Raw genomic sequence first — 13,396 nt, 5'->3', positions numbered from 1 at the left:
TCAGCTCGCTTTCTCCGGCGCCACCGCCACCGCCGTGTCGCCGCCGCCGCTGCAGAGTATCGCTGCTCCGCCGCGCGCCCGCGCCCCGCGCCGCCAGCGCCTGGGAGCCCAAGCGCCGAGCCCCGGGCGGAGGAGAGGGGCGCGGGCGCGAGAGCCGCGGCGAGGGAGCCGCGAAGGGGGAAGGGGGCGGGCGGAGGGAGGAGCAGGGAGAGGGAGAAGGGGGAGGGAGAAGAGAGCGAGGGAGAGCCGGAGAGAGCGGGAGCAAAGAGCGAGAGCCGGGGAGAGGAGAGGGAGGGAGAGGAGAGAGAAAGACACACGTACGCAGAGACACACGGTCGCTGGAATTCCATTAGAAAAGTGACACGAGCAAGGGTTAGCGGGAGAAGATTTTTTTGAATCTTTCCTTCGTCTTGTGCGAAAGAAGCGACTCCGGTCTCTGGTCCTCGAAGCTCCCAATGGATTGTTCCTAGGCGCTTACACCCGTCGGTGGATTTCTTTCCTATTTGCGTTTTATTCTGACCCCCACCCTCGCCGCTTCCTTCCAGCCCTTCACTCTCAGGTCGCCTCTCCCCACCGCCCCAGACCCCTCCCGGGAAGCGCAGGAGAATCGGACCCGCGGGGACTCGCGCCTTCCCGGACGAGCCGAGGGGAGGGCAGACCTGAGGACCGGCTGTCGGCTTGGAAAGCAGATATACACATAGATACGTGTATATTTGATTTTAGTGGGCAAGGGGGGCGTTGAGAGGCGGCCCGCCGCCCTCCATCCCTCCATCCCCTCCAGCCAGTGGCGAGAATCGGAGGACTCAGGATCTTCATCGGGTGGACTAGCAGGGATCGCCGCATTGGATTTGGGGCTGATTAACACAGCTTGGCTATTATTATTGTTGTTATTTTTTTAATCCAAGGGAGAAAGACAGACAAACTGTGGGATTTATTTAACATGATCTTGGCAAACGCCTTCTGCCTCTTCTTCTTTTTAGGTGAGTACTTGTGGGCGACGAGGGCAGCGTCCGCCGGAGCCCGGGGGCAGCGCGGGCCGCGCGTTCGGGCGCCGGCCAGCAGCCCGGAACGCGGGGGACGAGCGGGGCGCCGGTGGGGGACCCAATGGCGGGGAGAGCGCGCCGCTGGGCGAGCCGGGCCCGGGCGCCCCGGAACCGAGCGGGGCCGGCGGCGAGGATGCGGGAGGAGGGACGGGAGCCGCGGCTGGCTGGTTACGCAGGGGCTTGAGAAGGAGACTCGGAACACCCAGACCAGCCCCGCGCACCCGCACGCACATACACTCGCTCACTCACACGCAGTGATAGCGTTCATTTCCTTCAAAATAATGGGTTCAAATTGCGGCAACTTAAGAAAAAAAAAATCTAACTCTTGATCTGGAAGAAAGGAGGGAGGGGAGAGGCTCAGTGTGGGGGAGAGAAAAAAAAAATCATGCCATTCCCACCTTTCCTGGCGGCTCCCCGAGTCCATCGCGGCGGAGGGCATGGGTTTCTCAGGAGCTCCCGGTTGGACATCTGTGAGGGCAGCGCTGGCAGCCATCCCCCACCTGCCAATCAGCCTCTGGAAAATGCACCCCGCTTCCCACTCTCCGAACCCCTTCCCTGCGGCTCCACTCCCTGGAATACTTTTCAAGTTTCTCAGTCACCCTTTGCCCTCCCGCACGGACTCAAGCCAGGCCGGTGGGCAGAAGGGGAGGGTTTCAAGCCGCTGTTCTCTGCCTTCACTTTGCCGCCTCGGGGGCAGGGGACCCCGTAGCTGGTGGGAAGAGACGGGAGGGAGGCCAAAGTTTGCTTCCTTGGGTGAAGAAGGAGGAGGTGAGGGAAAAAACCAGGTCCGAACAAAGAGCACTGCTCATTCTGTAAGCCCCCTCCCCCAAGGGCGGGGAGGAGGGGCGGCCTGGTGTCCCAGAACCTGGGCAGTCTCTTTCCCATCCAGAATTCCCAGCTCCTCGCTCCCCTTTTTATGCTATGTGAAATCTCAGCTGCTTGGGAAACAGGGGGTATGGAGAGAGCGTTCAAGGGGGTGGAGGTTAGGAAAAGTGGGTGTTTGCAAGGCTGTGTGCTGACCAGAGTCCCAGGCCGGGCTGCTGCCCCAGTAGGTGCTCCAGAGAGGGGACCAGGTAACAGGGTGTGTGTGCGTGTCTATGTGTGTGTGCACGCGTGCGTGTTGGAGGAGCACACATCTGCCTCAATGTGGGTGCTGCTCCTGCCACCCTGGCCTGCTGTGTAGCCAGGGGTAAGCCAGGCTGTCCAGATGGGTCATGAGGGCACCCTTTCCCTCCTGGAGGAGGGGAAAAGGGAAGGCTGGGAGATAGGTGCAGGTCACTGTAAGATGCATAGCAGGGGGTGTCTCATAAGTGTCCTCCTGACCAGGACAGTGTTGGTCAGGCTCTGGGCCATTTGCCAGACCATCCTCTTCCCCTTCTGCAGGGCTGAGTTCCCCAGGGGGCAAGGCCCTGCTCTAGGGTGTGGCCTTCACTGCCCTGCCTCCCTGAGCCAGAGGTGGCTTTTCTTGGGCAGCTTTCTCAGGGTGGGGGTGGGGGGGCTGAGGGAGGAGGCTGGGACCGTGCTCTGGGCCCCTGGTGCTTGGTGCTTCGAATTCTGCAGCCCTTCCTTCTCAGCAACCCCCTGCAAGCCGACTCTCACTCCGAAGGGGCTATTAGAAAACCTGACCTTTTCTCTCAGTGCTGGTTTGAAAACCCAGCTTTCTGGGGCCAAGAAGGAGCAGGGCCAAGAAGAAAAGAAAATTGTATTTCAGGAAAAGCAGCCAGATTGCCGGCTCATGAGCTGCATACACCCTGGGCCGGCAGGGTTCTCAGGTGTGGGTACCTCTTGAGGTCCCTGGGGTGAGGGGCAGGAGAGCAGCGCTGGCCCCTGTCACCCTTAGGCCCAGCCCCTGCCCCCATTCTGCAGCAGTCTTGTCCCAGCTGAGAGGCCTGGGGAGTGACTGCTCCCCTGTGCAAGTGACCTAGGTGTGCTGGGGACTTGGTGGGAACAGGGGGTAAGGGGCGGGGGCGGGGGGGGGGAGGTGAGCATCCTCTTTGATCACAGCCTTTCAGTTCCCTTCCCTTGAGACGCCCCTTTCCAGAGCTGAGGTGAGGGGTGACCTGAGAGACCACAGGATGTTGAAAGGCTCTGGGTCAGGCCAGCCAAGAACTAGGGGTAGGATGATGCAAAGGAAATTTCAGTCCCAGGGCCTCTGCCTGCCAGAGTGCTCACAGTTGGGAGTTAGCTGGAAACTCTGCCTGGGGGAGAGGCCTTTCCAGAGCTCAAGAGGTGGCCACGGTTTGGAGCATTTTCAGGAAGGAGTAGGGAGAAGCATGTCCCTAGGGAGTAAGGAAGGGTCTTGGTGTCCCCCTCCCAAGGTTCTCAGTGAGAACTTGGATGTCCTTTTCTCAGTTTATCCCTGACAGTGCAGCCTCAGATGAGGCCAAGGCGAAGCCTTTCTTTCTGGCCCAGCCATCCTGACCTTCAGTGTTGACAAGCTCAGGGAGAAAGTGAGGTGGGGAAAGTGATGGGATGGGGCACCAGGGCTGGTCAGAGGGCCCACTTCCCACTGGCATTCTTGTTCTTGTGGGAGCAAGTAGATGCCCAAGGGCGGATGTAAGTCTGCGGTCTCTCGGTCCCCCTGTGTCTCTAAAAGCTGTTCCCCATGTCTTTGCATTTCTTCAGGGATCTGAGTTTTCTCCTGATCTAGAACTTGGAAACATCACCAGGATACCTTCCAACCTTTACTCTCCTAGAATTCTTGGCCGAAGGTGCCAAGTGGCCATGATCACTTTCTCAGGCAGGCTTGATTGGTTCTGGGGCTCATGACTGATGTCATTTAGAAGAGTCAGGGATAGGTGACAGTTGGGGGGGGGTTTGCTCAGAAGATGCAGTGATCCTCTTTAGAGCCTCTCCCTGCCCGGGAGCTGGCGGGATAGGGAAGCTTTTGCTTTGGGCACGGGAGCCCTGGGCTTTGTAAGGATGGTGCCTTGGGGCTCTAGACCCCACCTGTAGGGTAGGGAGGAAGTGTCCTTGTTTGCCCCAGTTCCCCAGGCTAATGTTCCGACCTTTGAGCAGGTGGCTGATGCCCCGTTCTCAGTTTATCCCTGACGGTGCAGCCTCAGGTGAAACCAAGGTGGGTAGGGAGGTGCCTGCTGGGATGCTGGGATGAGCAGAGTCAGTGGAAGGCCCAGGGCTGGGCCGGTCCTGAGGCTCTAGCAGGCTGGCCGTTTGTCTGGCTAGGTGGGGCAGCAGGGACCAGCAAGGCTGGGTCAGCACAGCTGCTCCTGAATGGCCCAGATGCACGTGAGTCCTGCTCAGGGGCTTAGGAATTTGGTGACGCCGGCCAATAAAGCTGCTGCCTGGGCTTGGGCGGAGGACACGTCTCCACCCGCCTCTGGGCAGGGGCCCCACTGTCCATGCACGCAACTCCATGCTGCTTTCTTCAGGGGTCTTGTTTCAGCCTGGCCATGGCTGCCGGCTCCTCCTGTCCTGAAGCAGAGCTATGGTCAACCGGAGAAGGAAAGCCTTTTGCTCCGAGTCCTGCGGGCTTCTCCGTCCCAGGCCCACCCCCTGCTCTCCGCGCTCTCAGAGCCCATTCTTTGCTTCCTTTACCCTCTGAGGCTGCGTCTGCATGCGGGGCGCCAGGTGCAGCGCTCTGCCTCTAGGTGTCGCTATCTCCCTGTGGTAGCTGCCCCCTGAGCAGGGCCTCCAGGGGGAAGGAGTGAGAAGTAGCAGTTCTGGGTAGAGATGGGGAGATTCTGTGGGATTCAGTGCTGCTGGTGGTGGGGGTTTCTGCCTAGGGTCTGATTATATTTGGGGGCAGGGTGGAGTGGAGGAAGCCTCCCAGATCACTCTTTGGGTCTTGGAAAAGCCAGTCCTGACTCTGGGCCTTTTTGTGGGGCGGCATCTGAGTGAGGGGCTTGGAGGGGACGGGGGACTGGGAAGATGTCTGTGTCCAGAGGAAACCGTTGGGGAGCTTGATTTTGAAAAGACCAAGGGCACTTTTGCTGCTTTTTGCCCCTGAATCTCCCTCCCCGATCCCCACCCTCCCAAATCCTGGGGGTTTGGACGCTCAGGGCCATGGAGGAGGAGGGTGGATGGATTCCTGCTTGTTCACTGGGGGAGGCCAAGCTTCCTGTGTGAGGGAGTCAGCTTGCAAGTGACTTCTTATTTGGTTTCTGGGGAAAAGAAGAAAAAGGAGAGACAGAGGGGAGGGGGGATTCAGGGGAGGGTGGGGAGGAGAGAAGAGAAAAAGAGAAATAGCAGAGAGAGAGAGAGAGAGAGAGATAAGTGAGTCATGGGTGGTGGTGAGATGGAGTTGCTAGGTCCACAGCATGTTCCTTGGTGGGGCCTGGGGTGGCACTTGCTCCGAGGGTGTGTTTTCTGTTGGACAGGAAGATGTGGCGGCCTGGGCCTGGCTGGGCAGTGCTTCCCTTCCAGGCTCATCTCAGATCACGGGCTCATTCTTATCTCTCCCGGTCTTCTCGTGAAGTCTGGGGACTCAGACTGGATAGTCTGTGGGTCTGGGGGGCCTTAAGTTGTCATCTCCCTTTTTTGGGCCCCAGCTTCCCAAGGTGAAATGGGGGCGCTGACTCTGTGGTCTCTAAGGGCTGAACAGGCGGTGAGGGTTCTTGATCTCCTGCCATCCTCAAGCCTTTGCTCGGTGCCTTGGCCGGACCTCTGGCTGGACCCCGAGGCTTCTGGGAGGAGGCCTGGGTGCTCTGACAGGGAGGTGCCCCTCTGCCCACCCCAGGGGGTCCACAGCCACCTACTCTTGGCCAAGGCTGGGCATTCTTCTCTAACCCCCTGGCTTCTTAGACTGTCTATGGTCTTGCTTAGGCCTCTGACTTTTCTGTGCTCTGCCTCTGGGCCCAGGGCGGTGCTCCGGGGCCACAGGGTGGAGAGTCTGGTAGAGCCCAGGCAGAGGGCAGCTTTCCTCCTTTGGGTCTGAGCAGGGATGGTGGCATCTTGGGCCCCTTTAGCAGCCCTTCCTTTGACCCTCTGTTGGGGGAAGGCAGCCTTGAATCGGCCTCCAGGTGCCCAGTGGAGGGGTGCAATGTTCCCAGGAGGGCCCAAGCCCCCAGGTCTGCTTCTGGGGTCGTTGCCTGGGGCGGTGGCCCTCATTCACGCTTGTCTTCCCTCCCCACCACCCAGACGAGACCCTCCGCTCTTTGGCCAGCCCTTCCTCCCTGCAGGGCCCCGAGCTCCACGGCTGGCGCCCCCCGGTGGACTGTGTCCGGGCCAATGAGCTGTGCGCGGCCGAATCCAACTGCAGCTCCCGCTACCGCACGCTGCGGCAGTGCCTGGCCGGCCGGGACCGCAACACCATGCTGGCCAACAAGGAGTGCCAGGCAGCCCTGGAGGTGCTGCAGGAGAGCCCGCTCTACGACTGCCGCTGCAAGCGGGGCATGAAGAAGGAGCTGCAGTGCTTGCAGATATACTGGAGCATCCACCTGGGGCTGACCGAGGGTAAGCCTGCCGGCCTCAACGGGGGTGCCGGGATGGAAGGGGCTGTTGAGAAGGGCCTGGTCATGGGGCGGGCTTGCCAGCTCTCTCTCCCTGCCTCCCGGGGAACCTAGAACCCAGAGGAAGTAGCCACCTGAATTAGGACAGATGTCTTTGGAGAGGCGAAGGAAGAGGTGGGATGGCAGCTGAGCAGAGAAAGTGAGGTGGTGGGAGGAGAGGGGATGGGGGTGGGAAGGGGGCGTAAACCATAGTGGTAACAAGAGAAGGTGAGCAAGGGTGCCCAGATAGATGGAGAAGTGACGCAGAGGACAGAGATGAGGGCAGGCCGTGTGCAGGCAGAGCTGCGAGGTTTGCAGGTGAGCAAACCAGCCCCTGCCACGCCCCACTGCCCCCCTCCTACCTTCCTGCTCCCCGGGGGGCCTGCCCTTCACATGGCTTCCTGACCCTGTACCTGCCTTCAAGAAGGCTTGGGGCAGTGTGTGGCATCAGGTCCCATGGCCCTGGGGAAGCCTGCCTTCAAGATCAAGGACCTGTAAGCCCCTCCCCCACAACCACCTCCCCCAGTTCCTCCCCCTCCAGACTGGAGTGTGGAGGGTTGGCCGGCCACCCGGCTCAGGTGTTCGTTTATTAATTCAGCAGCGTTTACCGAGAGGATACCGACTGCTAGGCGCTGGGGGAACAGTTGAGAATGGCTGAGGCAGCCTCTGCCTTCGTGGAGCACATAGTGGGGCGAGGGGGCTGCAGATAAGTGAGGGGCTCCCTGTCATGTGGTGGCGTCATTCAGAAAGTCCTGGGTGGCATGGCAATGCCAGAGAAGGACATCTGGCCCCTTCTTACAAAATCTAGAGAGCCTTCCTGGAAGAGGCAGCCTCCCAGGTGAACCTGAAGGGTGAGCTGCGGTTACCTGGTGCAGGTACATGGGAAGAGTGTGGAGGTGGAGGGAGAGCTTGGGCAAAGGCCTACACGGAACTCAGGTTGGCTGGACTCGCTTCTAGACCTGCTGATGATTCTGCAGGGTAGGGGCAATGGGAGTGGTGATGGGTGGAGAGATGGGAGGGGGTGCAGATCTGGTGGGCAGCTCCTCGGGAAGGTTTTACGTGATTGATCTCTGCTTAGGATGCAGTTCATGTGGTTCCAATGAGGAGGGTAGGCTGGAGAGCGTATTTGGAGGCCACTGCTGTGACATAGGCCAGGGGTGATGGCGGCTGACTGAGGACAGTGGCAGGAAAGGAGGAACTGAGAGCTGCTCGGGGGTAGAATCAACAGGTCTCGGGGAAGGGCTGGAGGAGTCAGGGAGGCCCAGTGTTCTGTCTTGGGCAGCTGGGTGGGTGATGGGGCTGATCCCAGTGAAGGTTTCGAGTTGGGGGTGCCTGGGAGATGAATGTATTCTGGGGGATGTGCCCCTCGGTCCTGCCCTATTGGACAGCCAGGCACGCCGGGCTGGAACTCAGGCGAGGAGCAGGGACTGGACAAAGGGATTCGAAGTCACCATCAGCCTGCATGTGGTCACCCGGGCCAAGGGAGTGGGTGTAGTCCCACTGGGAGGAGGTCAGGGACAGAGCCTGACATTTAAAGATGGGCTGCAAGGTGACTGAGGGGGCTCTGGGGGCATAGTGGGAGGCCAGCAAGACACCTCAGGAGGAGCTCACTCTCACTTCAGATCCAACAGGAGAGGGTCCAGCAGGAGGGTCCCTGGGGCCCTTGGGCTGATCTGGGAGCAGAAGCCTGGTTAGGAGGTACCTGGGGGCCAGGGAGCCAGGCACGATGACTGTGGACAACAACTTCTCGAATTTTGGTGGGAAGACGGGAGAAGAACAAAGGATGACTTTTTTTTTTTTTTTTTTTAAAAACAACAGAGTTCCCGTCGTGGCTCAGAGGTTTAAGAACCCGACATAGTGTCCATAACGGTGCGGGTTCCATCCCCGGCTTCGCTTGGTGGGTTAGACATCTGGCATTGCTGCAGGCTGTGGTGTAGGTCACAGATGCAGCTTGGATCCCGCGTTGCCGCGGCTGTGGTGTAGGCCGGCGGCTACAGCTCAGATTTGACCCCTAGCCTGGGAACCTCCATATGCGGCGGGTGTGGCCCTGAAAAGAATTGAAAAAAAAAAAAGGATGCAAGAGAGCTGAGTGGTATAAATTCTAAGGTAGGGCAGTAGCCATGGAGAGGCTGAGGCAAAGAAGAGAAAGGGGTGCTCTGCGGGACCCTTTGGGGGGGGTCACCCTGAGATCTGAGGGGCAGCCCCGCCTCCAGCTGCTGGAGGGGAAGGAGGAAACTGGCCTCTGGGTGGGGCCTGGGTAGCGAGGGATCCCTGACCAGGGGCCCAGAGGGTTCAGATGTGCCCGGAAATCGGGGTGGCCACTTCTCCCATTTCTAGCAACCCGGAGCTAGAACTAGATGTTAGTGAAGAGAGGGAAGTGGTCCCAGACTTGGGGACTTTGTTCCTCGGGAGACAAGGAGCTGTCCTGGTCCCCGCCCCCTCTCCGCTGCTGCCCCCACGGAGGGCACACAGAACATTAAGGCCCTGATTCAGCGAGTTGGGTTGTTCAGGTTTTTGTTTTCCGCCCTGCAGCCTTCAGTCTCGACCCGAGGGAGACTGGGCAGTATGCTGGGCATGGGGTCCTGCAGGTGCAGGGTGGACAGGGGCAAGATGGAAAAGCTGCCAGCTAGAGAGCCTGGTGGGCCACCGGAGGCCCTTCCCTTGGGGCTGACTCCGTTGATGACACCACCAATGACATCACCAGGGACCAGGGACCTTGCTTGGGGTCAGGCCGCTGGGGCGGTTTGATAACAATAACATAATGCGCATTTGGGCCCCACTCTGTGTCGAGATCTTCAAGACCCTTTCAACCCAGGAGGGTCTGATGGGAGCCGCTGGGCTCTAGGTCTTGAGATGGTTTGTTGGTTCGTTACTCGGTAGGTTCAGCACCTGCTGTGTGCATCAGCGGTCCCCGTGCTGGTGTGCGGGCTGGGAGACCCTTCCTTCCCCTGGGTTCAGAACAGCAGAGCCCTGCGCCCACCCTCTGGATCTTGCACAGTCCCTGCCCCTGGATCTTGGGGCCGGAGGTGGTTTCTGCCCAGGGCTGACCAGGGCCACCCAGAGGCCTTCTAACAGCTGGTTGTGTTCCTCTGAGTGACAGGAGTTTCTTGAGAGGGAACAGGTCAGTGGTCTCCTGGGGAGGCTGCAGGCACTCCCTCCCTGTTCTTTAAGACCCTTAATAACCTGGCTCGGGCCCTGGGGTGGAGGGACCTAGGAGAGGAGAGACCCACCTGGGCTTACATTTTTTTATTTTATTTTAATGGCCGCACCCGCGACATAAGGACGTTCCCAAACCAGGGACTGAATCCTACCTATGCCAGGTCCTTTAAACCATGGCTCGGGGCCAGGGGTTGAACCTGTGCCCCCACAGTGACCCGAGCTGCTGCACAGCGGGAACTCTGGGTTTGCCATTTGATTCTGGCCTCTCCTGGGTCCCAGCTGGTGGATGCACTTCCCCAGAGACCTGGCTCCACCTTCTTCCTGTCCCTAAGGTGCACCTTGCTGTGTAGATGGAGGACCTCAGCATGTGGGCAGAGCTGGTGGTGGCAAAAGCATGGCCCCTGCCGAGCTCCTCTTCAGTCCCAAGTGCAAAGGGCTGTGAGATCCTGCTGGTGGGGCTGCTGAGATGCAGGAGGTATAGGGGGCTTCCAGGGCACACAGCAGTCTGCAGGTGGGACCAGGGCCCTGACCCCTTATCCGGACCCCTTTCCACTTCCCCGGGGGAGAGCTGGGGCTTTAGTCTCTTCTTCCCCGCTGCCATCACCAGCAGTATTTACGCAGTGGGGCTGTCACTGTTGGCTGCATGGGGGACTTGAGACCGGGGGTTCTTGCCTTCTCCCAAGGTGACCCTGAAGTTCAGGGTTACCCTAGTCCTGCAAACATGAAGAGCAAAGGCCTCTTCCGGGTGTCATCTCCCAGGTTGTGGTGTGGTATCTGAATCCTAGATTGGGCTTCAGTCTGGCTGCTGAGCAGATCTAGGGTTTCCTGCTTAGGAATTGGGCTGCAGGCCCGGGCAGCAGAAGTTGACTTAAAAAGGCTGGGCCCCTCCCAAGCAATTGTTCGGGAGGCTCTTTGGTCCCAGAGATCCATCCCCTACCCCCTCCCAGTCAGTCATACTAGCGGATGCGTCCCCAGGCACAGTACTGCACCAGATGCTAGGGAGACACACAGACGCTACTCTGGGGGAGCAGACCAGTCGGCAGGAGACTGTTCTGTGAAAACGTTGAGCAACAGCAGTACTTGTGTAAGAGCAGTTTGGTTTCAATAACACTTTTTATTTTTGGAGCAAGTAATCATAATGGTTAACTACTTGGACTCTGGAGCTAACTGCCTGGGATTGAAACTTGGCTCTGCCAATTATCAGCTGTGTGACCTCGGGCAAGTGCCAAAGCCTCTCTGTGCCTCAGTTCCTTCTCGGTAAAATAGGGCAAATAATAGTGCCTTCCCCGGAGTTCCCATCGTGGCTCAGCGGTTAGCAACCTGACTAGCATCCATGAGGACGTGGGTTCCATTCGTAGCCTCGCTCAGTGGGTTAAGGATCCAGTGTTGCCATGAGCTGTGGTGTAGGTCGAAGACGAGGCTTGGATCCTATATTGCTGTGGCATAGGCCGGTGGCTACGCTCTGATGGAACACTTAGCCTGGGAACCTCCATATGCCACTGGTGTGGCCCTAAAGAAAAAATGCCAGAAAAGAAAAAAAAGAAAGAAAAAAAAAATATATATAGTGCCTTCCCTGTAGAGAAATGAAGAGGATTAAATGAATTGGTAGAGCTAAAGCCCTTCTGATAGTGCATAATGCAGGCATGAGGAGATGCAATGTAGTATCATTTTTATTACCAAAGTGCTTCTTAAACTCGTGTTATTTGACTGCAATATAGAGCATGGCGGTAACCCCACCTCAGGGAGTTGCTCCAATACCGCTGGGTAAGGTGGGCGAAGCTGAGATCATACAGGCCTGTGATGGCCCTGCTGGCCCTGGGGGGAGGTAGCGTTGGAAACAGGCTGGAAAGAAAGAGCAGCCCTTGGATTAGGTCAGTGGGCAGGTGCCAGCGGGCACCCCCTGTGCCTAAGGGGTGTTGGGTGGGACGGGCCATAAGGTGCTCCTGTGGTAAAGTGAAGGACAGGCCATTTCTCTTATGCCTTAGGAAGGGGGTGCTCTTCCTCTGTGTCCTCTGGGGCTCTGTATCCTTTCCTGGGGATCTGCCAGGTGCAGCAGACAGATGCTTGGTCCTGGAGGGCTAGCCTCAGGGTGAGCTCAGGAGCCTGGCTGAAGGATCCCCTGGCCGGCAGGTTCTAAGGCCCCTCTTTTGGAGGCCGGCACCTTCCTGCAGGTGGTCCCCGTGGTGCCGCCCCAGCAGTGCTTCTCTTTAGTGGGGGTTCCTGCCCTGGGCCCCGGGTGGATGGGAAATCAATGTGTGAGGCTGTGGTCATCACCTGTGTCCCCACCCCCTCAGCCCACACAGTCCAAGTGATTATCCATTGATTTCTCCTCACCGCTTGTTTCAGGAGGATATTTCCTTTCCTGCCACGGCGTGGGCGGAGGGGCGGGAGTCCTGCTGAGGTGGTGGTGGGTCTCCAGGGCAGCCTCATGCCACTTCTCTCCTGCCGCTCGCCTGGAGGGAGGGCTGAAGAGCAGCAGGTGGAAGGGGAGACAGGGAGGGAGTGCTGAGGGCGGGGGACAGGCAGCCAGACAGGGGCTGGGGTCAGGCCTCGGTCCCCGACCTTTACCCTCCAGGCAGATTCTCCTGGTGGCAGGATGAGAAGCAAAGGGGAAATCCTGTCCCTTTAAGCCTGGGCAGAGCAGGCCTGGCGTGATGGGAGGGAAGGTTAGGGTGAGGATCCGGAGGCCGGAGTCTGGCTCTGGGTCCGCCAGGAGAAGCTGTGTGATCTCAGGCAGGTTGCTTCCCTTCTCTGGGCCACCTCGGAACTCTCTCCTGTGACATGAAGCAGCTGTACTGAATAAGTGCGGAGGGTCCTTCGGCTCCATGTCGTCGCATTTGTACCTGGCCTCCCAGAGGCTGGTTTTCCTTTCCCGTGTACCTTCCTTCCAGAAGCACATGGAAGTCCTTAGAAGAGGCCGGGACACGCAGGGAGGTCACGAGAGAGATGTGGCGGGTAGTGCTGACCTGTTGTGGTTGGAGAGCTAGCCCTCACTCGTGTGACATGTTTGGCGGGAAGCTGCCCTGTGCAGCACCTCAGGAGGCCATGAGCCCGGGCCTGACACGCTTGCTTCTTTCTTCCAGGCGAGGAGTTTTACGAGGCCTCCCCCTACGAGCCGGTGACCGCCCGCCTCTCGGACATCTTCAGGCTTGCTTCTATCTTCTCAGGTGAGTGGGCTCGGTGCTGGGGCCTTGCCAGGTCTGCTTGGGTACCCGAGGCTGGTGGCCTGAGCCCCTGGGCTCGGCTCAGGCGTCCGCCCTCCAGGCAGGCCTGGGGCCTCATCTGTAAAGAGGAAACTGTGAGCCCGCCAGAGGTTGTGTGTGGCTTAAGGCATTTGTGGGACGTGCCTGGAAGGAGTCCGCCGTGCAGGAGGTCTTGGATCTGAAACCTGGTGTCACTCTTCCATTTCGTCACCCGTCCTGCCTGGCTGGGTCCTTCTTTCCAGCTCTTCTACTTGGGTTGAGTTGCTCGACCTCTCTGGGCCTCAGTTTCCTCACGGGGGATGCCGTGCCAGCAGATGATCATGGATTGGAATGAACCACCCACCCTGGGCAGTCACGAGGTCTGAATGAACCAGTGGTGCTCAAGGGCTCAGCCTGCCGCCGGCCACGTGGGAGCTGGCGTGCCTGTCGCCACCATCCGTTCTGCTGAAATGCCCCTCTCCCTTGAGAGTTCCGCTTCTCAAATCCTTCTGCAGCAGCCTCTGCTCCCTGGCCGCTCCCGCTCCACCTGCCTGAGGAGTGAGAA

At 59.0% G+C, this 13,396-nt stretch overlaps 1 protein-coding gene across 1 annotated transcript in view; it reads left to right on the top strand.

Moving 5' to 3' along the window:
* The first annotated feature begins 241 nt into the window (after positions 1 to 241).
* GFRA2 (GDNF family receptor alpha 2) overlaps positions 242 to 13,396 on the top strand; it is an 89,586-nt gene continuing 76,431 nt past the window's right edge. The window contains exons 1-3 of the mRNA XM_047761765.1: positions 242 to 980; positions 6,141 to 6,455; positions 12,733 to 12,816. Coding sequence (XP_047617721.1) covers positions 941 to 980; positions 6,141 to 6,455; positions 12,733 to 12,816 — 439 coding nt within the window. The 5' untranslated portion in view covers positions 242 to 940. The remainder of the gene's footprint in view (positions 981 to 6,140; positions 6,456 to 12,732; positions 12,817 to 13,396) is intronic.

The sequence above is a fragment of the Phacochoerus africanus genome, chromosome 15, assembly GCF_016906955.1.
Source record: "Phacochoerus africanus isolate WHEZ1 chromosome 15, ROS_Pafr_v1, whole genome shotgun sequence".
Lineage (NCBI taxonomy): Eukaryota > Metazoa > Chordata > Mammalia > Artiodactyla > Suidae > Phacochoerus > Phacochoerus africanus.
Note: the sequence above shows the minus strand (reverse complement) of the source record. Positions and strands in the feature narration are given on the sequence as shown.